Source organism: Cervus canadensis, chromosome 19 (genome assembly GCF_019320065.1).
Source record: "Cervus canadensis isolate Bull #8, Minnesota chromosome 19, ASM1932006v1, whole genome shotgun sequence".
NCBI classification, from domain to species: Eukaryota; Metazoa; Chordata; class Mammalia; order Artiodactyla; family Cervidae; genus Cervus; species Cervus canadensis.
The window spans coordinates 5,010,171-5,036,960 of NC_057404.1; the positions used below are offsets into that span (position 1 = coordinate 5,010,171).

The 26,790-nt window shown below is 42.4% G+C and overlaps 1 protein-coding gene across 3 annotated transcripts in view; it reads left to right on the top strand.

Moving 5' to 3' along the window:
• Positions 1–26,790, top strand: part of ATP8A1 (ATPase phospholipid transporting 8A1) — a 225,987-nt gene that overhangs the window by 189,628 nt on the left and 9,569 nt on the right. For all 3 annotated transcript variants that reach the window (XM_043438424.1, XM_043438425.1, XM_043438423.1), the window contains 3 exons: positions 519–626; positions 23,136–23,224; positions 23,941–24,033. In XM_043438424.1, coding sequence (XP_043294359.1) covers positions 519–626; positions 23,136–23,224; positions 23,941–24,033 — 290 coding nt within the window. The remainder of the gene's footprint in view (positions 1–518; positions 627–23,135; positions 23,225–23,940; positions 24,034–26,790) is intronic.

Here is a 26,790-nt window from a genome sequence, read left to right on the forward strand (position 1 = left end):
AAAGATTTGTCCTCAGACATTTGCAGATCTCCAGCCTGAATAAGAGAAGTTCCATGTTAGATACATTAGTGTTGAAGTATATTCACGTCCAGGAAAAGAGACACAGTAAGCAAAAAGAAAGTTAGATGTTCGAGGGAAAGGTGGGCACAAGAAATTTGGATTTGACAGTCCTTAGCACAGAGATTAGTATTCACACAAGTGTCTCAGCATCTTCCAGGCAGAGCTTACAGACAAAAACTAGGGAGGCTTAAAGATGGTAGCAGATAAAACTGGTGAGAGTGAAAGGTGAGACCCACCAAAGGAGGTGGGAAAGGAGCGTACCACAGGTATATCATCATAGAAGAGATGTATTTCATGCAAGATCCAGTTCAAACGTGCAAATATTTAGTTAATAATTGCCATAGATAACAGTTATGGATACAGTAAAAAAATAAATCAGGAACTGTGTGACATCTTCATCGGTGTGTGAGTCCTCTATGCACCTGCGAGTCTCTGACACAGATTCCCTCCCTCCACAGTTCAGCCACGTAGCCATCTGGGGCAGCATCGCTCTCTGGGTGGTGTTTTTTGGAATCTACTCATCTCTGTGGCCTGCCGTTCCGATGGCCCCTGATATGTCAGGAGAGGTAATGTACCCTAATAACAGATAATCTGGCAAGCCATAAAAATTGGCATTCATTCATGAGCCTGAATTGCTTGGCTTGGGTTTATATTAAAACAGTATTCACCAATTTAAAAAGCTATTTTTAAACCCCACAGTTGTGAGTGATAAAAATTGAGAGAATATTTTAAACTTGGACATTTTACTTAAATCTGACTTACCCTTTCATAAGCATTGCTGGGATAATAAAATATGGTTGTCAGGAGCTTGAATCCTGTTAAGACCATCCATACAGAAGATGCCATTTTAAAATTAGACCATCAATCCACACATGCTTTTTGAATAAGAGATTTGGGGAAATGGTGAGTTTATGTCTTGGGACAGTCTGTCATTTCTTCTGTTATCTTTCATTCTAAAGAAAAAGGCTACTGTCCGGTATTAAATGCACTTTTAGAGTTGTCTTAATGACATCAGTTTGGTTTTCATTTTGAAAGAGTTAGGCTCTCTGACATTTTAGCCTTATCACGGTCCACTTTCAATTCCATCTGTCACTTTCTCGTTACACTGGTAGGAATTGAGTTATGAGGTGTTCGTGGGGGAGTGTCATAAGATCTCCTTTCGTGCAGAAGGGATTCCAGCAGTAGGAGAATGTATTATTTCAATTGCAGGAAATTTGACATAAAATGTATAAAAGAAAATGTGGAAAACATTTCAGGATTTCCTGTGACCTCACAGTAACTTGCAAATCGAGGTAACGTGAGCCCCGTTACAGTACATTGTTTTCCCGCAGTCACAGGAAACCTTTCCAGGGGTTTCCATTATTTGTTTCCCTAAGTACTGCCTGAGTACCTTTCACTTTTGACAGTCTGGTTTATAGATCATTTTCATGAAATTTTATCTGACAGCATCCTGCTTTTTATAAATTAGCAGAATGCAGGCACATTAAAAAAAATTTGTGGCTAAATTTATTAGAGAGAGGCATTATATACTATTACAGCAAAACCAGACGTATTGAGGAGTATGTACTTCCTTCCACCAAAGGGAAGTCTCCTTCTGAAACATGGACTGTGAACTCAAGAAAATTTACAGCATGTATTTTAAGGAAAACAGAAAGAAAACTGTGAATATGTCTCCTTCCCTTGATTTGCATCCTTTTTTCTTGAAGGAATAAAAATCAAAGATTGCATATGTCCACTTATGCCACCTGGAAATTCCAATCCTAACTCTGTTTTTATTTGATGTGCACTGTCTGATTGGACCTGCTTTTCCCCAAGGTCGATTCTAACTTAATACCTTTTTCATTAGACATCATTTTACCTCATGTCTGAATGTTTTATTTTCAAAATGAATGACACAAAAGATTTTGAAATCGAGATAGTTTGAGCAGCTGTAGCCAATCGCTTTGAAGACAAGAACAGAGTTTTTGACCACCTACTTCTAGGACAAGTGTGAAGTTTGACTGGCTTTTAGCCAACCAAATATAATTCTACCCTTGCCTGTAGAATTCCTGGTATTACCCAAACACAAAACTTAATATCTTCTCTTGAGATTTGCGGTGATGCTGTGTTTAATTCAAAGTGAAATGAATGTCAGTACCCCATCACATTTCTGTTCACTTCATATACAGTGGGAAGTGCTAACAGGGCTTCTTTTTCTTGTTTTATTGCTACTAATACTTTGAATATAATGTTTAAATAGCTAATGCCCCATGGAAAATAGAAAGAATGGATTAATTCAGCTGTTGGCTTGGCTAACTTGTCCAAGATGTAAATTTGTTTAATGTATTTAAAGAAAAGAGTAATACTTTAAAATTATGTAGTACTTGGTGCTTGAAGAGTGTCTTGGTGTGCCTATATGTGTAAATGAGCTTCACGGCGACTCCAAAAAAGGAAGATGACAAGAACACCACTCACAGTCTCTGGGAGAGAAGGTCTATGTTCACGGTTTCCTGGGCACAAGGGTTTTAGGACCCAAAATGTTATAGCAATACTCTACTTTTGAATATTTTTATTGTGCATAGTCACTAATTCTATTACAATCCAGTTAATTTCAGAAAGAAATAACTACCCTTAGATTTGCATTTTTAATCTTAAAATTCTATACTTCAACCAAGAATGTAGTGAAATGCATATATGTGAAAAATTCACTTATGTGCCAGGAGTTACAGTTGTGTGTGTGTATATATATATATATACACACACACATATATATACACACACACATATATACACACACACACACACATATATATATACACACACACACATATATACACATACACACATATATATACACACACACACATATATATACACACACACATATATATACACATACACACATATATATACACACACATATACACACACACACACATACACACACACACACACACACACACACACATATATCATTGGCCAACTACCTTGAGTAAAACTTACTTGTTCATCCTTTTATCACAGCAATACACTATTACAGTGTGTGTTACATATATTTTATTTGTATATTACAAGTAGCAATACAGTGTTGTAAACAACACGGGGATAAGTACAAATATTAGCATTCCCTGACTTGACATGTTTTACGTAACCCATATAATGAAACACAACCCCAGGCATTATCTAGAATATAATAACGCTGTTCCAAAGGATCCCTGGTGTGCTATGAAGGTAACTTTCTGTCACTACCACCAACACGGTCGTGAGTGTCTAATCCAAGGACCCTACCCCCAGGACTCCACATCTCTCCTGTTTTGATTTGGTGGCAGATCCTCCCCTAAAGTAAATAATTAAATACGTGTGTATGTTTGAGTTGTCTTAAAGGCCTAACAAGGGCATCTGGCATAGTCAAGCATTAATAGAGATGGTTAGGCAGACTAAAAACAGCAGCCCCAGTCCCCCCATCCTGGTTCAGGTGGTATTTTGGAGGATGAGGTACTATGGGGTTTAAAAGGAATTGACACAATAGAGAAGTTCTTCAAAAAGACAACTAAGATCTGGGAAGAATAATGCTAAAGATGCATAAGGTATATTGAATGCTTTGAGTATTTTATATGCATTTATTCTATCGATTCAGCAGCTATTTGTTGAGATTCTACTGTGGGTCAAGCACTGTGGGTTCATTAGTGAATAAAATAAATAAAAATCCATGCCCTTCTCAATGTTTCTCCTGGAAGGAGACAAAATAAGTGAAATATAGATGGATATGAGTGCTATAGAGAGAACACAGCAGGCAAGGAAACAGAACCGTGACTCCCGTTGTTTCCCACACCTTGGCTTTCGCTTGTGGTCCAGTCACAGGCTCTCGAGGGGCTTGAGAGGGGGGTGTCATGATCCGACTTGTGCTTCAGCACCAGGACTGTGACTGCGGTGTGATGGACCACTTAGGAGATTGTTGCAAGAACCTAGGCCAAAAGTAATGGTGGTTTGGGCCAGGAGGGCGGTCGCGGTGAAAGGGGTCAGAGTCTGAGGCTAATCTGAAGGTAGAGTCCGTAGGATTTGCTGACAGATTGGGCGTGAGGAGTGAAAGGAAAAGAAGTCGAGGCGGACACCATCGTGTGGGTCGTGAGCATTAGAACAGGCTTGTCCTCCACTCACTAAATCCTCCCAGCAAACATACCACGCTCGTTTTACCCACGAGAAAACAGAGGCCTAGAGAAGCTAAGTAAGTATCTCATCTGATCCCCCAGTCTGAAGTGACAGAGGGCAGACTTGGCCGTGCGGCCCGTGGTCAGCTGCCTTAGCCACTGCCCAGGGCTGCGCCTCTGATCACGTTTATTCAGAGGGAGCCTGAGGGGACTCCCCCGTGTTGCAGCTATTTCCAGGATCTGTGTAGAGGAGGAGGTCTCTGCTCTCTGATTTCCTGACTGCAGTGGCCCCCGCATGCTTCCCTCCGCCGTGGGCACGGCAGCATCCCAGCCTTCCCCTGTCCCCCAGCCGCATCCAGGCCTTCCCCATCCCCCACAGTATCCCGGCCTTCCCCCGTCCCCCCGCAGCATCCCGGCCTTGCCCCGTCCCCCTGCAGCATCCCGGCCTCCCGCGTCCCCCCGCCGCATCCCGTCCCCCCGCTGCGCCCCTGCTCGGGCGCCCACTGCCCCGCGTGCCTTCACGGGTTTGCTCTGATACGATGATGCTGCGCGCCCCGTGAGTGTTCAGTAATGACCGCGAGGTAAAACTGCTTTTTCCCCATGCTCGTTTGTTCTGAACACACCCACGAGAGACAGTGGCGGAGAGGGGGCAGAGAGACGGAGGTCGGCTCAGATAAGACCGTGGCGCTAACATCCAGAGGGTTCCACCGGGGAGCGACCTCCGGCCGCGGACCAGGATGCTGGCCGCGGTTAATCAACCACGGGCCCCGCCACGAGCCCGCTCCGCAGGCCACGCCATCCGCGCCCGTGACGCTCCTCCCCGCCCCGAAGGGCCGGGTGCTCTGCGGACCTCTCGCCAGTGTTTTCAGACAAACGTCTTACATGTTGAAGGGCACAGATTATTGTGCTCTAATTAGCGTTAACTGGAACACGGTGCAAATTACATGCAAGTTAGGCAAATAATCGTACACAGATTAGACGATTTACAGGTATGGGTCTCAGGCGTCTCCATTCAGCTTAGACACACACTCATACACTGATCAGGACTTTATAGCTGTTTCCAATCTGCGTTCTTGATTTGTCTTTTCAGCCATCTGGAGACAGAGCCGTTTCTCTCAATATGTTGAAAGAAAATCCGTGTTCAGGAAGAAGGGGAGGGAAGAGAACTAACATTTACTGCGCACCCGTTTTATTCTCCAGGCACTGGTTTTGATCCCAGGCATTCGTTGTTTCATTTAAATCCATATCACAAACCTAGGGAGTAAGCAGAGCAATAGCAAGTCAACCCAGAGAATTCATCCCAGGTTTTCCTCTCAAATCCCTTCGGTTGTTCTAACATCCTGAGGAACTAAATACCTTCTCTTTAATGCCCACTCCTGTTCCTTACTCTCAGATGGGGATGCTTTCTTTTCTCCTTGCAACGTTTTCCTTGCATTCTGTTGATTTCCCTGATGTATCTGCTATTTCCCAGGATACCCAGAGCCCTGATCAATTTCCCTTAGTTTGTCAGATATAAACGCATTCCCATCTCTCTTTAAAAGTGCCTAGATTTTTAATTCTCCCCTCTCAACACCACCTAACTCCCTCAACACACAGAGACTCTGTCTCACTTTGTATCCCAACTTCTCATGTCATCTTAGCAATATCAGCGTGTCTACCCACTCATTAAATATATATTGAAAACCCTATCAACCCACATCATCAGAGAATGTACAGTTGTCACTCAGATGATAGTAGGACCTCACTTACTGATGGTCAGTCACTGTCATAAGTGTCTTCACTGACTTAACACGGAGACCATTTAACATCACTGTAAGGCAGTTCCTATCACACATTTCACCGACGCAGCGTGGTTAAATAATTTTCCCAAGGTCACACAGCTTGTAAGCTATCTCTGAGCCGCCTTTGGAGCGCAGCCAGCCTTTCCCCTTCACCACTATGCACTGTGCTCTCTGTCCCTTTTACATTTTTCCTCTCGCCCTTTCACTTCTCTGCATTTTTCTCCCAGCCGTTAGTATAAATGCCTGTTAATGTCAGTTCCCCAATCAAAGTCCTTACTCCCATCTGGTTGGTCAGCTGAGCCATCCATCATCTGCACATAATATTTCCATCTTCAGCTGTGCTCAGCTGCCTGTATCGCTAATCAGGCATCGTTACAGTCCTCCTTCCTTCAACACATTCTACACGCCTGAAATGACCAGAAACCATCCCCTGGATATCTGAGCCTTTAGGGCAGACCTCAGCCACTGCAGCCAGGGCCAGAGAGGACTGTTCTTAGTTGGTGGGCAGGGTGTTGCCGTTTGGGAAACATTCCTTCCCATAGTTTTGTTTCCACTACAGTAATTCTACATCTCTGCCCACAATAAGATTCAAATGATAATGATTAACAAGCATTCCAGTATCACAAATATTGAAATATTTAGCTATTAAGAAGGAATTACGACATCACAGTAGGGGGAGAGTGGATTCCGCAAAGGTGGAGAACGAGACAATAAGAAATTATTTAGAAAAGGAAAATAAAGAGAAAATAGCATGACAGGCTTGACTGTGACTTTAAATATGTCACTGTCTTCCCCTCCTCTCACAAATATGGTTGTGATTTAAGGGGAGGACTTTTTTTTTTTCAGACCTGACTTGTATTTTTTCACACCAGTACAACAATTTATGGGGCAAGGTAGACCCTGGGGAGAAGTGCTATGTTATATAAACATATGCTGGCCTGCTTTTTCTGACTTGTCTCAATGATGTTACTGAGTATTTCTTGAAGTTTCAGAAGGAAATGTTTTAGGCACTCTGATTAGTACACCAGATTACAAAATAAAAAGCAAGTCCCATCAAGGATCATTTCATATCACAATGAATACCAGAAGGTCAGTAGTGGCAGAACTTTCCAGTGCATCACGGCCGCGCAGACACACACTGTAAAGTCTTCCCAAGCGCCATCTGGTTCTGCTCTCCCTGGCCTGAGGGATCTATAAAACTACTGAAGGAAATTGAAGTTAAGGAATGAGCATGTGTTTTACAGAATTTCAGATCTCTTGATTGAGGTTTGCAAAGTCTCTCTGAAAAACAATAAAAATCTTTGTTGAGCCCTTTACTGTCACCCCTGAAGGAAAGGTATTAATAAACCACATTAGTGATATGATTTTCCTAAATTGTGCTGTTGCCCATTTTGCCAACATAATGAATTACTTTACATATGAGGAATTTCCTGGTTTCAAATAGTCTTTATTCATCTCTCAGCTTTTAATTACCTAGCTAGCATGTAATAATTTATAGGTCATAAGACTGCCCTGGGTGGATAGGGTGGGGCAGTGTTTTGATATGAAGGAGTTTCATCCGAGATTGCTGGGTTTAGTCGAGTAGCCTGGGGAGAACAACCGCTGTAAACTCCATCAGATGTCCTTCAGTCAACCAGCGGTTGGGATCCCACCCAATAAAACATGCCATCGGCCACAGCCCTCAGAGCCGACAGTGAGTGAGACAGGCAGGCTGTCACAGATCTTAAAGACGCTGGCCACATGGCCACTTCCAAGCCCGTTTTGTGAAGAGAAGTCTTGAAGAAACGCTGAGAAGCAGAGACATCCGTGTGACTAATGGCAAATCAGGACGTGGGCACAGAGTTCTCTTTAGAGTCACTGTGAGGGCTGGCATTGCTTTTTGTAGGCGCAGCACCTTCTCCTACAATACGGAGCACATGTGTATTGAGCGTCTAGGGTATGTGTGTTACTCTGTGTTAAGCAGTGGAGGTTGCAGAGGTGAACAGAACTGGTCAAGGTCCTTAAGGATTTTGTTTTTGATAATGGGGTGTGGATGTCATAAATGTGAGGGGTGAGGCAGTGCACCCCAAGTGCCATGATCGTGAGCAAGGCATGGAAAGCGGAACAAAGCTGCTCTTAGTATGGCAGAACTTGGGCTGTTTGTTTTCTAGAGTCAGCTCATTCTTGCATTCATTCATTCCATAATTATGCATCAAGTATGTAGTTGGCTCTAGGCATGGTGTCTGCAGAAGGGATTAATTAGGCAAGATCCCCATGAGTGTTCAGGTTGAGGGGACCAGGGAGTAAGAGGGGGAAAGTCACTAAATCAGTTAACAAATGGCTAAATGTTGAATGACTACAGATGATTTCACAAGGTGATAGGAAGAAAACAGGGTGATATGATAAGGGACAGGATTGTAATGGCTGCTCCAAGAAGGTCCTTTGGAAAAAGGGACAATTAAGCTGAAGTTTAAATGATCCAGAGATACCTTCAAGTGCAGAAGAGCATTCCAGGGCTGACAGAACAACTCATGCCCAGGCTCTGAGGCAGGAATGAGGTAGTGTGTTCAAAGACCAGAAAGTCAATGTCGCTGGAGTTAAAAAAAAAAGTAGGAAGGAGCACAGTGAAATGGAGCCATTGAGATGGGCAGAAAGCAGATCACCACTCCTAGCTTAGCACTCTAGCTCATAAGTCCAGTACAGCTTGCTTTTGCGTTGCATGCCAGGGAACAATCAGAAATGCTCATAAAAGAAACCATGAATGTCCCCGTGTCATCTGCTTCAGTAGAGCTCATAATTGGACACAACTCTTGCATTCTGTGATAGGGTAAGAAAGATTGTCAATGAGTTCAAAAGCTGGTTGGTTCCAAGTTATCACTCAGCCCCCCTAGTGTTTATCATGCAAAGCAAGTTATTTTATGGCATATTTTTTATGTTAAAGTAACTGGGTTAAACAAGGTAGAAACATTTCTCTCTCATATGAAAAAAAAGTCCAGTGGAGTCAGATAGTTCAGGACTCTGTGGCAGCTGCAGAGTCATCAAAGACCAGACTTCTTCTGTCTTGCTGCGTAGTGAACCTTAGTGTACGTCCTCATAGTCCAAAAGGGCTGCTTAAGCCCTAGCCATTTTATCAACATTCCAGCCAACATAAAAAAATTAACCCTTTCTCTTTGAAGTTCTTTCCTAGACACTGCCCACCATATTTCTACTTAGCTCTCATTAACCAAAGCTAGTCACATGGTCATACTTAGCTACAATAAGACAGCCAGAGGAATATAGTCTGAGCTGGAGGAAAAGGTGATTCAAGATTCAAGTGGTTGCCAAGATTCAAGTGGTTGCATCTAAGAAAGTGAGCAGACATATATTAGGAGGCAACAAGAAGTCTGTGCCATGATAGTCAGCAATTTTTCTACATAAGCCATATGTCAGTTTATGTCTTTCCATAGCTAAATCTTTTTTGAAGTTTTGAATTTTTAAAATATAATTTCCTAAAACAGATGGTAATTAGAAGATGAATGGAGATGTTAGTTAGATGGTGGTGATTTTGCAATATATAAATGTATCAAATCAACACATTGCACTCCTTAAACTTATATAAGGTTATATATGTCAATTTTTTTCCAATGAGTCAACTCTTCACATGAGGTGGCCAAAGTACTGGAGCTTCAGTTTCAGCATTGGGGGCAGGAGGAGAAGGGGATGACAGAGGATGGGATGGCTGGATGGCATCACCAACTCGATGGACATGGGTTTGAGTAGACTCTGGGAGTTGGTGATGGACAGGGAGGCCTGGCACGCTGTGATTCATGGGGTCGCAAAGAGTCGGACACGACTGAGCGACTGAACTGAACTGAACTGATGTCAATTTTATCTCAATAAATTAGGAAAATAAATTTTTTAAAGGAAAAAATTTCCTGTAATCTACAATATAGGCCATATATGTTTCACAGATTGAGTTACTAGTAATCAAAGAGTTGATACTTTATGAGATGGTTTTTTGTTTTTTTTATTTTTGCTTGTTTGAACTTTCCTTTATTTTTTCATCTTTAAAATGGGAATAAAATAGTACCTATCTCGTGGTATTAGTTTTTTACCTTTTTTTTTAGATGGCTTTTAAGCAGATAAAATATAGAGCCATCACAGAATTATAAAAACTTGTAAGAATGATATAACAAGTAAACAAATTGACCATTGAGTTTAGATACCTTATCTTAATATAACTTCTCCAGTAGCAGCGGAACATTTTAAAATTGTATTTCTCATAGCAAAAAGAATATTTTGTTACTAATTTTGTCCTCATTTTTCTGGGGCTTTTAAGTTTTTTAAATAGCACAGTGAAGAAGATTAAAATAAAGCAAAACAAATTCTGTTCTTAATTACTTTTACTGTTCTGGGAACTACGCCCCTAGAAAAGTTTCAGAGCTGTACAGTTTCTAATGCTCTTCATTTCTTTTTAAAAAGACTATTTTGCATGTTCATTTTTCAGTATATATTGATACATAGTCAAATTTTACTTTAAAAAAATTAAGTTGGCTTCTGATTGATCTGATTGATCCTGGTGGCTCAGATGGTAAAGAATCTCCCTGCAGTGTGGGAGACCTGGGTTTGATCCCTGGGTTGGGAAGATCCCCTGGAGAAGGACATGGCAACCCACTGCAGTATTCTTGCCTGGAGAATCCCATGGACAGAGGAGCCTGGCGGGCTACAGCCCATGGGTAGCAGAGTCAGACACGACTCAGAGACGAAGCCCAAGCACAGCGCATTGATACATGGTCAACTTTTACTTAAAAAAAAAGTTAGCTTCTGAGTGATCTAGGTCCCACGTCACTCTTCCTCCTTTTCCTCTGATAATCTTTTTTAATCATTTGTTTCCAGAGAGTGGAGACACAAAGGTTGTCTCTCGCGTTATTCAGTGGATTGAATATTGATTGGGTCCAACTGGGTGATCCTGCCTCCCCTAGTTCCCCACCACTACCCAGGAATGTCCCCGGGGAAGGAGCCCAGGAACGCTGTGAACCGGCATCTCATTTGCATGTTTTCTCAGATTTTCTTTGCTTGGAACAATTTGCATATTTTCTAAAATTTTTGTTTGTTTGGGATGATCCAAGCGAAGGGCTTTCTTTGTCTCAGAGTAATCAAGAGCTTCTGGTAATAATTGCAAACATATTGAGGTTTATCCGAAACACCCTTCTCCTTAGTTATTTTCTGGGTGTTCTGCCCTGTCTATTTTTATGGAGAAAGTAATTCGTCCAGTATAAGAGCCCAATTCAGCTCAGTGCAACTGAGATTCATGGAGCGCCTCTGCGTCAGGACCTGTACTGGGCGTCAGTGGATCAAAAGCTGACAAAATAGAGTCCTTCTGTGGAGCCTGAGTTGTGAGTAAACCAACAGATCAATAGGACGTTAGAATGTAAGACACTAGTTATTGTGATCAGGATGCACAGGGCTGGCCCAGGAGAGGCCACTCTGCACGCTGTAGTTTGGAGAATTTAGAATGGTTTCTTGGAACTGCTGTTCCCTACACCGTTCAGGAAGGCAAGAGAAAGAAGGACTTTGAAGTAGTGTGTATGTTAGTCATGTCCGACTCTGACCCCATGGACTATAGCCCCCCACGCTCCTCTGGCTATGGGATTCTCCAGGCAAATATACCATAGTGGGTAGCCATTCCCTTCTCCAGGGGTCTTCCCGACCCAGGGATCAAACCCGGGTCTTCTGCACTGCAGGCAGATTCTGTAGCACCTGAGCAAGCAAGGAAGCCCTTGGAAGCAGAGAGCAGCCCACGCAAAGAGGGAGATTGGAGGTACTAAGGGACGGGATGGTTGGAGCTAGAACTGGAAAGTTTAGCAAAGACTAGGTCACAGAAAATTACCCAATTATCATTTACATCATTCCCTTAAACCATGGCAGATTGTTTTTCTTTATGAAATTCATAGTATTCCAGAAAGTACCTGAGGCCGTAGAGTACAAATTTGGGTCAGAGGACATGGTATATAAATGCTAGTGATAAGCTAGTGAGTGATTAAAAAATTTTGTATTTTGGCATGAATATATATCACATAATTGAAATTTTGTAAGAATCCTGTTGTGCTAAAATAAGACATCAAAGACCTATCTCAATGATAACCCCTAGAACATAGAACTTGGCATGTGCATTCCTCTATCTGCAGGTTTTATCAGAGGGAAGTTCAAGCCTCACTACCCAAGATGAGCAGCCACTGAAAGCCTTCCATGGAAGTTCATCTCTTCAAGCCAAAGTCTACATGAGCTTGAAATGTGTCTCTGATTAAAGTGCAGAGTGATGAATTCACCATTTATTGTTGACCCAGTGATGCTTGTTGTGTGCCTCTGAGTTGAACCCCTGGCCCAAGTACCATACCAGATTCAGACAGAAAGGGTGCAGTTTCAGAGAAAGGCTCCCACAACTTGGAGACCTCTGTCACACCATGGTGTTCCCCAGGCCTTGGACTCAAAGACACTTACGAAACCTTAGCAAGTTTAAATTCAAGTGACACAGTATTACCTGAAAGCAGATTTGGTTTTTATGAGCTAATAGCAGGCTTTCACACATCAAAGGCAGGGTTGCCAGGAGAAGGCACAATTGTGATGCAGTAAAAGCATTCTGTGTACATGATGTTGATATTTTGCCATGAAAATATAGATGTTCAGTTTGGTCACTCAGTCATGTCCAACTCATCGTGACCCCAAGGACTGCAGCACGCCAGGCCTCCCTGTCCATCACCAACTCTCAGAGCTTGCTCAAACGCATGTCCATCAAGTTGGTGATGCCATCCAGCCATCTCATCCTCTGTCGTCCCCTTCTCCTCCTGCCTTCAATCTTTCCCAGCATCAGGGTCTTTTCAAATGAGTCAGCTCTTCACATGAGGTGGCCAAAGTATTGGAGTTTCAGCTTCAGCATCAGTCCTTCCAATGAACACCCAGGACTGATCTCCTTTAGGATGGACTGGTTGGATCTCCTTGCAGTCCAAGGGACTCTCAAGAGTCTTCTCCAACACCACATTCAAAAGCATCAATTCTTCAGTGCTCAACTTTCTTTATAGTCCAACTCTCACATCCATACCTGACCACTGGAAAAATCATAGCTTTGACTAGATGGACTTTTGTTGGCAAAGTAATGTCTCTGCTTTTTAATATACTGTCTAGGTTGGTCATAGCTTTTCTTCCAAGGAGTCTTTTAATTTCATGGCTGTAGTCACCATCTGTAGTGATTTTGGAGTCAAAAAAAGTCTGACACTGTTTCCATTGTTTCCCCATCTATTTGCCATGAAGTGATGGGACCAGATGCCATGATCTTAGTTTTCTGAATGTTAAGTTTTAAGTCAAATTTTCCACTCTCCTCTTTCACTTTCATCAAGTGGCTCCTTAGTTCTTCTTCGCTTTCTGTCATGAGGGTGGTGTCATCTGCATATCTGAGGTTATTGATATTTCTCCCAGCAATCTTGATTCCAGCTTGTGCTTCATCCAGCCTGGCATTTTCACATGATGTACTCTGCATATAAGTTAAATAAGCAGGGTGACAACATACAGCCTTGACGTACTCTTTTCCTGATTTGGAACCAGTCTGTTGTTCCATGTCCATGTTCCATGTCTGTTGCTTCTTGACTTGCATACAGATTTCTCAGGAAGCAGGTCAGGTGGTCTGGTATTCCCATCTCTTGAAGAATTTTCCATGATTTGTTGTGATCCACACAGTCAAAGGCTTTGGCATAGTCAATAAAGCAGAAGTAGGTATTTTTCTGGAACTCTCTTGCTTTTTCAATGATCCAACCGATGTTGGCAATTTGATCTCTGGTTCCTCTGCCTTTTCTAAATCCAACTTGAACACCAGGAAGTTCCTGGTTCATATACTGTTGAAGCCTGACTTGAAGAATTTTAAGCATTACTTTACTAGTGGGTGAGATGAGTGCAATTGTGTGGTAGTTTGAGCATTCTTTGGGATTGCCTTGCTTTGGGATTGGAATGAAAACTGACCTTTTCCAGTCCTGTGGCCACTGCTGAGTCTTCCAAATTTGCTGGCATATTGAGTGCAGCACTTTCACAGCATCATCTTTTAGGATTTGAAATAGTTCAACTGGAATTCCATCACCTCCACTAGCTTTGTTCGTAGTGATGCTGTCTAAGGTCCACTTGACTTCTCATTCCAGAATGTCTGGCTCTAGGTGAGTGATCACACCATCGTGGTTATCTGGATCATTAAGATCTTTTTTGTATAGTTCTTCTGTGTGGTTTTTAGCATTCAAGATTCTAAAGGATATCACTGCATCTCAGGTTCCGTGAATCAGCTCCTCTCATGCCCTAAGAAAGGGAGCTCAAGGAGAAGGTACCCGTGCAGGTGGGCTAAATGCGATGGGACTGAAAGTGAAACCCAGCAGCAGAAACCTGCCTTTTCCAAAGACATTCAGCTCATACAGCAGAGACAAAACCCTGAAAAGCAATAGGAAGGGAAGAGCCACAGCTTGGTGGGAAAGACCTAGAAAGTTTGTATGAAAAGGAGCAATAAATGCAAACCTGAAGTTGAGCACCGATTTTTTTTTTCTTGTAATGAAAATGATTCATGAAGAAGATGCTTCCAGAGGAGATTGGAAGGTTGAACTGAGATATAGGAGGAGATAAGAGGAGTTTAATTATCTATTAACTGGGTAGATGGCTCTGAAAAGAGAACAGTGGAGGTTGTGGGCTTTGAGGCTCACAAAACCACATCACAGTACAGACCATCTCTGAAGCATTGTTCTACCCAACTGCTTCAGAGAAGCTGTAGCCAGATAAAACAATTAAACTCTTGGATCTGAAGCCACACTCGACCAGATCCTAAGAAGCACATGATAGGAGGTATGAGCTGTATGTCATACAGGCTTTGGGAGTTTTCAAAGTGTTGTGAACCTATCCTAGTACACTACTGTATAGCTGATTGTGTTAGCTAAGTAGCTAGGCTAGTTTCATTGGACTTGTGAACAACTTGGGCTTACAGATGTGCTCTCAGAACAGAGCTGGTTTGCATGTAGTGAACTTACTGTATATTCTACAGCACACGGACGGTAAGTTTTGTGGAGAACCCCAGAGCAGGAAAGGGGACAGAAGGCACTACAGAGGGGGTGGGGTGCTGTTTTATTTGGAGTGGCCATGGGAGAGCTCTGAAGATGACCTCTGAGCAAAGACCAGAGTCGGGTGGGCAGGACCCATGGCTCCCTGGATGAACAGAATCACAGACAGGAGGAGGAGACACTGATGAGGTCAGAGAGTGAAAGCGGAACAAGGGAGGGAGGGGACTTCTACTGGAAAAAAGATGGGTAGGGAGCTGGATCAAGCCCTGCCCCTCTCTCCCCAAATCACAGAAATATCTAGTTATGATTGCTCCCAGAATAGCTCCATGCCAGAACACAAGAAAACCAAGCAACTTCTCAGGAGTATAGTCCCAAAGCTCTGATGTTTTTTGGCTTTTAATCACTCTAAACACTAAGTTGTAAGGACTTACTTATTCAACAATTATTTATTAACACCTGATTGGTGGTTAAGTGCTTGGGTTGTGAGCATTCATCAAGATGTATTTCCTCTTCTTACAGGGATCGTAGTCTGCAATTAGAAAATGGATGATAGTTACCCGTTTGGGAAAAGTTACCCAAACTGGAAGCACAAGGTCGAGTCAGCTAACCCAAATCTAAGGATAGATGTGACCTCCAGTGTGAAAGTTGAAAAGCCAACAGGAATCATAGACTCAGGGGCTTCAGGACAAGAATCAGCCTGGGCAGCTTCCAGGATCTGAAACACGTGCTGCAGCTAGAGACGAGGGCTGTCTTGAGAGATGATATGGGGGAAGTAATCAGAAGTCAAACACGAAAGGTCGTGAAATCATACTAAGGAATTTTGTATGCCATCCTGGGGGTGGTGTGAAGCCACTGAAAGGGTTTCATCCAAGAACTGCTCAAATCTGACTTACACGGTGGAACCTCCCTTTGCTGCAGTGTGGGGATTGACTGGGAGCAGGGCAGGACTGCAGTCAACAGGTCCACCCCTGAGTCTGTGATCGGGCAGGCCAGGTGGGGACTGGAGTAATGGCAGCGGGTGAGAAGGGAGTAGGCAGGTCCAAAGACGCTGGAACACAGGAGAACCAGGCTGTGTGGTGGATGTGGCACCGAGAGCCAGCCCGTGAACACAGCCCAGGTTTCTGTCTCAGGCGGCGAAGCTGTTCTCCCAAGAGACTGCACAGGGGAAGAGCCGGTCTGGGAGGAAGGCGGTGTCTGCTGGGGACGTGCGAAGTTTGAAGCTCAGTCGGTAAAGAGTCTGCCTGCAGTGCAGGAGACCACAGTTCAATCCCTGTGGTTGGTCTCAGTCCAATCTCAGGGAGATCCTCTGGAGAAGGAAGTGGCAACCCACTCCAGTATTCTTGCCTGGAAAATCCCATGGACAGAGGAGCCTGAAGGGCCCCAGTCCATGGGATCACATGAGTCAGACACGACTTAGAGAATAAACCGCCACATGTAACATTCAAGTTCAGAATTGGATAATCTGTGTTTGAAGCAGAAGCAAGAGATGTGAGCCACAGGGAGGGACCATGACTGATCCCCTTGTAGATAATAGAAACCATCACCCTTCCCAGAAAGGGTATATATGTGATAACAGAAGACTCCCGAGAGAATGCCGAGATAATCCACCTCTGCGTTTATTCGGGGATCATCCAAACAATCAGCTTCCTAATGATTACGTTCTGTGAACAGCATCTTTACTAGCTTGGACAGTGTTATCTCGTTATTGTTGTTGTTCAGTCGCAAAGTCATGTCCGACTCTTTGCGACCCCATGAGCTAGGCTTCCCTGTCCTTCACTATCTCCCTGGGTTTGCTGAAACTCATGTCTATTGAGTCAGTGATGCCATCCAACTCAATATCTCATCCTCTGTCACCCCTTCCTCCTCCTGCCCTCAATCTTTCCCAGCATCAGGGTCTTCTCCAATGAGTTAGCTCTTCACAGCAAGTGCCCAAAGTATTGGAGCTTCAACTTCAGCATCAGTCTTTCCAACGACTATTTAGGGTTGATTTCCTTTAGGATTTACTGGTTTGATCTCCTTGCAGTCCAAGGGACTCTCAAGAGTCTTCTCCAGCACCACAGTTCAGAAGCATCAATTGTTCAGCACTCAGCCTTCTTTATGGTTCAGCTCTCACATCCATACATGACCACTGGAAAAACCATCGCTGTGACTCTGCTTTTTAGTACACTGTCTAGATTTGTCATCAATTTTCTTCCAAGGAGCAAGTGTCTTCTAATTTCATGACTGCAGTCACCATCTGCAGTGATTTTAGAGCCCAAGAGTCTGGGCTCCATGAAATAAAATGAAATGAAATCCAACACTGTTTCCACATTTCCCCCATCTATTTGCCATGAACTGATGGGATCAGATGCCATGATCGTAGTTTTTTGAATGTTGAGCTTCAAGCCAGCTTTTTCACTCTCCTCTTTCACCTTCATCAAGAGGCTCTTTGGTTCCTCTTCACTTTCTGCCGTTAAAGTGGTATGTGCATACCTGAGGTTGTTGATATTTCTCCCAGGAATCTTGATTCCAGCTTGTGCTTCATCAAGCCCGGCATTTCGCATGATATACTCTGCATAAAGGTTAAATAAGCAGGGTGACAACATACAGCCTTGACGTACTCTTTTCCCAATTTGGGACCAGTCTGTTGTTCCATGTCCAGTTCTTACTGTTGCTTCTTGACCTGCATACAGATTTCTCAGGAGGCAGATAAGGTGGTCAGGAATTCCCATCTCTTTAAGAATATGCCACAGTTTTTGTGATCCGTGCAGTCAAAGGTTTTAGTGTAGTCAGTGAAGCAGAAGTAGATTTTTTTTTGGAATTCCCTTGCTTTATCTATGATGTAGCAAATGTTGGCAGTTTGATATCTGGTTCCTCTGCCTTTTCTAAATCTAGCTTGTACATCTGGAAGCTCTCAGTTCACATACTGCTGAAACCTAGCTTTAAGGATTTGGGCATAATTTTGCTATCTTGTGAAATGAGTGCAACTGTACAGTAATTGGAGCATTCTTTGGGATTGCCTTTCTTTGGAATTGGAATGAAAACTGACCTTTTCCAGTCCTGTGGCCACTGCTGAGTTTTCCAAATTTGCTGGCATATTGAGTGCAGCACTTTAACAGCATCATCTTTGGGGATTTTAAACAGCTCAGCTGGAATTCCATCACCTCCACTGGCTTTGTTTGTAGTGATGCTTCCTAAGGCCCACTTGACTTCACACTGCAGGGTGTCTGGCTCTAGGTGAGTGATCACACCATCGTGGTTATCTGGGTCATTAGACTTTTTTTGGTACAGTTTTTCTGTGTATTCTTGCCAGCTCCTCTTAGTCTCCTCTACTTCTGCTATGTCTGTGCTGTTTTTGTCCTTTATTGAGCCCATCTTCGCATGAAATGTTCCCTTGGTGTCTCCAATTTTCTTAAAGAGATCTCTGGTCTTTTTCATTCTGTTGTTTTCCTCTATTTCTTTGCATTGTTCGCTTAAGAAGGCTTTCTTATCTCTCCTTGCTGTTCTCTGGAACTCTGCTTTCAGATGGGCATATCTTTCCCTTTCTCCTTTCCTTTCACTTCTTTTCTCAGCTATTTGTAGACAACCACTTCGCCTTCTTGCATTTCTTTCTCTTGGGAATGGTTTTGGTCACCACCTCTTGTGGAATGTCCATGTAGTTTTTCCTATGAGTTTTCACTGGTGTTTGACTGTTTTTAATAAACTCACAGTGAATATTTGCAGTCCCCAAAATTAGTTCCTTGGGATACCAGTAAGCAATATATGGGGAAAAGTATTCCATGGTCAATAAATACATCTTGGAAACCTTGGCTTAAAAAACTATTTAGTAGGTTCTTTATGCTGATTTCTCAAAGACTGAAATAAGCTACTCTCCCCCGTGACTCACCGGGACGGGAGGCTGCTGCGGTTTTTTGGGCCATGACAAGCTTCTGGAGGAAGTGCTTCCAGAGTTAGTGACCACAAACAGCTTCATGGGATGCTAACCTCTACCCAAAGACTGTACCAAATCTCAACACATAGTTTCAGAGATTGAATTATCAAATTAACAGGAATGAATGTTTGTGTTCTTGAGGCACATGTCAGTTGCCTTTCCCAAAGTGAGCACATTGCTTAAGGAAGTGTAAATTACTACCCAATACCTGTGTCCGCATACCCTCACACTCCCCCAGGGGTGACTGAATTGTTTAAATCTGATCTGATTTGGTAATGTTTCTGCAACTGTAGAGAGGCCCAGCATTCCCCATGCTATTAATTCCTTGCTGCTGCTTTTGTGAATACCTTCTCAGATCCTTTGCCTGTCCATTGGGATCTTAGCTACTGTTATGAAAATCAGTGGTCTATTTTTATAATCAGATATTAATGCAGAATTTCATATACTTCTAGCAGCCATTTTCCAAGTTCTTATGTATCGTTTATTTTTTAGTTAGGTTATTTGTTAACCTGTGGTGCTTCTACATTTTCATGGATCAGTTCTTTAAAGCATTTCTTTCTATAGTTGTTTTTTTGGTTTTTTTTTCTTTTTTGATTAGGTTTCTTTTTTTTTTTTTTAATTGGAGGCTAGATACTTTACAATATTGTAATGGTTTCTATAGTTTTTTTTTTTTCACCATTTTAAGGCTTAGAAAATCCTTTTATAAAGTTTTACCTAGACACTTAGTAATCACTTCTTTTTTTTTGGTTGTTGTTAACATTAACTCTTAACCCCTCTGGTATTTATTAATATATTAATTTATCTTACACCCTTCCCCATCCCAGAAAGCTAACCAAGTTTTACAGCACTATTCTCTGAATAATTTTCCCTTCTAAATTAATACATAGTGCCCATACAATCTTTAATAATTTTTATGAAATAAAAAACATTTATCTCCACTTATTAAATTAGCAAATTGAGATGAATGTCTATTTATTAAGATTCAGTTACTTGGCCAATTTCAGTCTGGAGAGGAGTAGATGTTAATGTGATGCAAACTATGACATTTATAAACTTGCATTTAATTTGATGTTGTGATAAAAAATTTCCTTCCTTGAAGCTCATGGGAGAGATCACTAAAAGGAACACGAGACTAGAGAGCTTAGAGGAATTTGAAAATTAAAATGAAGAAAGGAACGTTTGTCAATAATCAATGTTAGTAATAAAAGCAGCCACTGTATAAACATTAATGGCTTAATTCTTATAATCCACTTTACAGCTGAGGAAGCAGAGACCCAGAAGTGGCTTCCTCTGGCCCTGAGAGCCGGGACAGACAGAGCCAGGATCGCTTCCAGGGCTGTTTATCACCAGCTCTGCTCCAGTTGGGGTCTGCGGATGTAGTTTTAGCACTCCCCAAGGGGCCTTCTTAGAGCATCTGTACTTTAGCAAAGAATCAGCATGCTATTCGACATTTATAGGGTAAAAGGGGGGACAGACTTAAGAAGTGCTTTGCTGAAAGTGTGTAGGCAGGTAAGCACATCGAAGTCCTCTGTTCCGAGCCTGAGCTTGGAGGACCCTGCAGGTGAAAGAGTGCGTGTTCCTGTCCGTGTGAGAACATGGGTGCCAAGGGGCCCCCCCGCTGCGGGCCGGAAGGTAAGCCCTCCCATCCGCTCAAGCCCCTTGGCTCGCTCACTGCACAGGAGCTAGGCTTTCCTCAACTGTTCTTTCTGCGCAAGTTCGTGGGGAAATTTCAGAAGAATTCCTCGTGTCTCTGTGTCTCAGGCCGCGATGGCTCACTGTTGAAGCCCGAGGCCGATGCTGAGGCAGCGTCGCTCTGCAGACACGCAGTGCTTGTTCCCAGAGCAGGGCCTGTGCCCCCCGGTCTGCCGGCTTTGCAGCTCCCGGGGCTGATCCTCTCAAGGCCCCCGGGAGCCACTTTTGTGGCAGATTCCATTTGGTTTCAAAGGGCCTTGAGAGGTGCTGTGGGGCCACTTGGCATGATCCCCCCAATCTCCCACGTTAAGAGTGACTTGCAGGCTGCCCTGGCGGGAGCCCGAGCCCAGCCCCAAACAGGCTGCCCCTGTTCCCCCCATTGTCTGCAGACCCGGCGTCTTTTCCCAGCTGACCTGCCTGCAAGTGGAGAGATGTGAAAAGTTAGAGACAAAAATGGTCTCTACAGAGTGAGAGGGAGCTTTCTTGTACAAAAAGGAAGGAAATACCTCTGTGGGATTTTATTTTTTCCCCCCCTCTTCATCCAAATAATACAAAGAGACTCTCTGTCTTTAATGCGAATGTCGGCTTTAAATCTCTTAGGTTTGGATTAACTCTGCAAAAGAAAAAAAAAATCTGACAGGCTTTCAGATATGACGCAGAAAAACTTTTTTCCCCTCAATTCACGGCGTGCATTTGCAAAGCCGAAGGCTGGTGGGCTGAATAGTGGGCGCCAGTCTCCCGTCACAGTTAACATCACAATGGTCAGAATTAGCAGCCTCTGTCCCCACCAGGGGACGTTTAATACGAGGTGGCAAAGGCAGGAACAAACCTCTCTTCTCTTGCCCCCCAAATTAAAAGAGATTAAAATTAAACCAAAGAAACGAGGTTATTTTCAGTTACACGACTTAGACTTATCTTACCTTTTTCCCGCAAAAGGAAAAAGAAATGTGGCATTTTGCAGTCATTACCTAACTCAAAAGCTTCCTTCCAACTAAACAAAACCCACTGACTTGATGGACATTTCCTATTACACAGTTATTGTTGGTTTTCACTATTGAGGATGTCAGCCAGCATGTCGAAGATCATGTTTTGCTTATAAAATAAAATGACTTTTATGTGAATATCTTTCGTCTTGGTGGTGTCCAGAAAGTGGGTGCTGTTCCTCTGAATCCACGTGGCGACGTTTATTTTCTGAAATTTGGGGTAATAGCATGTTCTTATTTTTAATGTGTTCAGAGCTGTTTCATCCTAGATATTGGAGTATTCTGCACCAAGAGTCGGTATCACTAACCTTGTGTTAATGTAGAAAAATTTTAAACAGCAGCTCCTGGTTTCCAAATGAAAGTCAAAATGAATAGGTAATCTGAAGCACAACTTAAAATGAGCAGTTTTTATATTTGATATGGATGGATTAATTAGGACTGTTTGTTTATGTATAATTATGAAACCACCTATATAAATTAAACTCTAGATCATTTTTAATTCCTGACCCACACGTAGTTTAAAAAAAAGTTTCTTATGTGATATTTAGTGGGATGTAAATGGATGTGCATTAGTTGGCTGCTAAATAATGGAGTTATAACAATATGTTTATGGATTTAAATAGGTACTGCAAATTGGTTCTTGATAAACAAATAGACTCAAAGTGAAATAAAGTATTACTTTTGGTTTTATTTATTTATGTGACACTATCCGCTTTAAGCTGTAGGTAATCTAATTACATTATAAAGGGATTTTTATTATAATCACAAACAACTAACAGAATTTATTAATTTTTATTATAGAATCATTTTCTTTGCAACCCCAAAGGCTCTGATATAGCCTAATTTGGGATTTAATACAAATGAAAGTGTGTTAAAACTTATTTTAACACACTGTCATTTGGGTTTTACATACTAAATATTTGGCTTGACTACCAATAACAGAATACACTGAAACAAGTTATGTAAATCTTTGAACAAAAATTAGTATTATCCCTACATAATATCAAATTGTTATTTTTCATAGATACCCTAACTTGTTTATACTGTATTCATGATGTATCTGGATGATGTTTTAGTATCATGTAATATTTTAGAAAAAGTAAATTTTTATTTTCCAGAAATAGTAAATTTAGTTTCTAATTAGGATTGATTTTATGTATTGTATTGTAAGAGAATTTAATCCAACGTATGTTTGAAGTTTGCTCAAAAAGATAATTTTTTATATTCTAAGTTATAAAAGAAAGTCAAAGTTTATTACTCCATGTTTTGGTCACAATAATAAGAAATTCATATAAAAATGTGAAAAGATTTGGTACATGATAAAACTTTGCTGTCTTAGCTACTGAGGGAAAAATAGAAGGGCATGTTTTCATAAATTAGGCTTTTAATTCCAAATATTTCACAAGTTTGAATTCAGAGTTATTTTATGCCCTCTTGCAGAATGAGATTCTTAAAATTATTTCACTTGAAATCGTATAAAAACTTAACTTGTATTTACCGGTGTATTTTTATGGTTTTAAAGTGATACTGTCTCTGATCCTCAGGCGGCCATGTTGTTCAGTTCCGGCGTCTTTTGGACGGGCCTGTTATTTATCCCTGTGGCCTCCTTGCTCCTTGACGTGCTGTATAAGGTGTAAGTATAATACTCAGTTATGTACATAGCAACGTAGATGGCGTATTAATCCTCGGATTTCTCTAGTTGGGCGTCAACTCTAATATAGAGCTTGCAAGAGAGGAATTAGTAACAGTAATTAATTCCATGTAAATAAAGGAGAAAGGACTGATTGAGGAACTAGAAACTATATTAGTTTAAAAGAGCCAGCAGAAGTTAAAGCAGGTAGTTTCAATTAACATTTTTATTAATCAGCCTGAAAAACCCCTTCAAGGTAGAAGAAAAAATTATGTTATCCCCACACATGCACACACACCCCCATAAATTTTTAGTGAACAATAGTTGTGAAAGGAAATTTTTTCTTGCTTGATTCTAAACATATATAAAATAGAGACTAGAAGAATCTACAATTTTATTAATCTTTCTCAAGGATTATAAGTTTTAAAATGTTCTCTCTTCCCACAAAAAAGATATCATTAAAGTTAGTTAATGTGATGCTTGTTTAATGACTATGAAAGTTTTATTACTATCAACCTGAACCATTTATGACCATTGTTTCTATAATTATATTAATGCCCAAAATTACTATAATTTTTTAGATTCTATGAAAAAACTCCTTGTATTCTATTACTATTGTACTTAGAAGCAGCATGGTAAAAACTTGTTTTATAATGTTTTAAATCTTCACACAAATACTTTGATCCTTTTTCTTTTCTTTCGCTTTCATTTTTTTGCAGTATCAAGAGGACTGCTTTTAAAACATTAGTAGATGAAGTTCAGGAGCTGGAGGCAAAATCTCAAGACCCAGGAGCAGTTGTGCTTGGAAAAAGGTAAAACACATACTATGTTCTTTTCTAGGTGAGCTTTACATTGTTCTTTTGCTAGCGGTTGGAAGTAAGCAGTTAAACTTGTGCTTATCTGTTGACATGGAGCTGGCAGCGTCACTGACAGATTTTGGAACCAGAGAGATGCAATTTCAAATCAGATCTCTTCTCTGAGCTGCCTGCATCTCAACCAGGTTGCTTAGAGCTCCCGAGCCTCAGTTTCCTCATTTGCACAATGGGAGTGGCCATACCTCCCTCCCAGCCAGTCGTGAGAATTGAAAACAGTGTCAGTAAAGCAGGTGGCTGGGGGCTTAACGAGCACGAAATAAATGGTGGGTACAAATAGTGTTTATTATGAAACTGAAAAAGAAAATGCAGTGTTCGTAGAAAATGCACAGAATACGATCAAAATCAGAGGCTGACGTAGAGTCAGCTGTCCCTCAGTTGCCTCCGTGGCTCAGTACTTTATTGGGAGCTGAGCTGGGAGTCATCTATGAAGTGAGTCCTCTACATCCCCACCACCCACCCCCCACACACCAAAAAAAAAAGCAAGGTTAGAAGGCTAAGCGAATTTACTGAACTTCACAAAGCATTACAAAAGAGAAACTAAAGTTACTTGAAAGCACTCTGCAATGATCCACGGTTATGATGAAAATACCAGGAATTGATTCTCCCTCTCCCGTCACACTGAAGCGAGCTAGCATGTTGTCTCGACCCTAGGAGACGATTTGCCCTGGTCTCTGTCGGCTTCACCGTGATTCTCTGTTGTTGCTCAGTTAGACACGATGGAGTAAGTGTCAGACGGGGCACTCGGGCTGAGACCTTGGCTCCAGCCCTCTCTTGCTCTCCTCAGGCCAGAGGGGCGCGTCATACCCCGTCCGCACCTCTCTCCTGAAATCAGCAGCCCCGGCCCCTGTGGGGCGTGCACCCCTCACTGCACAGCTTCTCTCACGGAACCGCCATGACATTCATGCACAAATCCATCATCCCCATGTTTTCCAGATGGGGAAACCAGGGCTCAGAGAGACCCGCATTCTCCAGGTCCGAAGTGACCGTGCTGGGGCCTTGAGCCCGTGTCGGTTGAGTCTAGAAACCCCGGTCATGCACTATTCTGCCTCCTTAGACTGCTTTTCAGGAACGTAGTGGCCTGGCGCCAGACGGAGCCTGCCTGAAACGGGACGGTTCTGACCCTCACTGTCAGCGTCCCGGTGTCCGCGATGAGTTGACCACCCCTAACTTCAGATCACAGGAGTAGCTCCACCTCCCCGCGCTTGCCCCTCATCTCTTCCCTTCGCCTCCAGCTCTACACCAACTCCACTGTTTTTCATAAATCGCCCCTCAGGAAATGTTCACTCTCGCTTTCCCTCTAGCTATAAAAAGGATACAGGAAGAGTTCTGGCTCTTAGGAAAGGATGGGGGCGTGGATGTGTATGACCAGGTCCGTTTGCTGTGCATCGGAAACTATCAAAGCATTGTTAATCAGCTACACTCCAGTATACAATGTTTGTTTTTTAAAAAAGTTCTATTAATAGCTCACAGAATCATGAATAAGAATATTGACAATTATTAGGGAAGGTCCACTGATAGTACTGTTACTGCCCTTAGTAAATTTCTCCTATTTGTGTGTTAATAAAACTTACATTAAGCCCCTTCATGTGATAGTTTTTTTCATCATTTGTAGTATATCAGTGACTTCAACAATTCATAAGTCAGACTGAGGGTTCGATATGATGATCTCTGGTCTCTGGATCCTAAAGAGTCCATGAGTCTGTGATATGTGTAGTCCCTTATATTAAATAAGTCAGAGAGCCTAGGAAGAAAGAAGTGAATTCAGTGTAAATGACTAACAACTTCTCCATAGAAAATGTGTCTGATAGATTTCCTGCTGCTGCTCAGCTCGTTTGCCTAAAATAGCGGTTCAGCTTATTTCAGGGACTCAGGACTAAGTTAGCTGTTAGCTGAATAGCCCAGTCAAAACCCCTAGTCTGGTATGGACCCCATGTTGCCATTGCTGCTGACCGGTGAGCAAAATGATGGTGATGGTCAGCCTGGCCGTGGCATCCCCTGCTGATGGCAGCTGGAGGAGAGGAAGATCTGTGAGAGGGTAGCAACTGGTCGGCAAAGCCTTCACATCAAACTGCGTTCTAAGGCAGCTTGGCAGCTGTCTGATTTTACTGACAGAATTGTTTTAGGAACCTCGGAGGAGAATGAGATGAATGTCAAATTTTCAAGCATGAGCTGATTTCATCTGCATTTTTCAAAGAGGGGGAAATGGTGATTTCTGTGTCTTCAAGTGACACCAGGCTTCCTTGAGGGCCAACACACGCACATCATTGTATGCTTCCTGGCCTCGGCGTGTGCGGATTCCTCGTCTAGAAGCTGAGACCCTCTTACAGACGGGTAATCCAGTTCCTGGCTTTCAAAACCCAGTCCAAACGCACTCACCTCAGCATTCCACAGATGAAGTCAATTCCCACTCCGCTGTCTCTGTATTTTGTTTATTCTTGTGTTTCTGCATTTGCCACAGTTTACTAGAGTCTGTGTCTCCAACCTGTGTTTGCTCGCGTCCCCTGCTAGATTGAGCTCCTTGTAGCAGAGGCCTCTGTCTTAGTCTTAATGGCAACCCAGCACCAACCACAGAGCCAGGAACGTGGTAACATTCAGTTAATATTTATTGAATGGATGAATGAGTGGTCAGGAGAATGAGCCAAAGAATAAGTCCATTAGTGAAAGGGGAGGCGAAAGGATAGTTGAGTAGTGGGC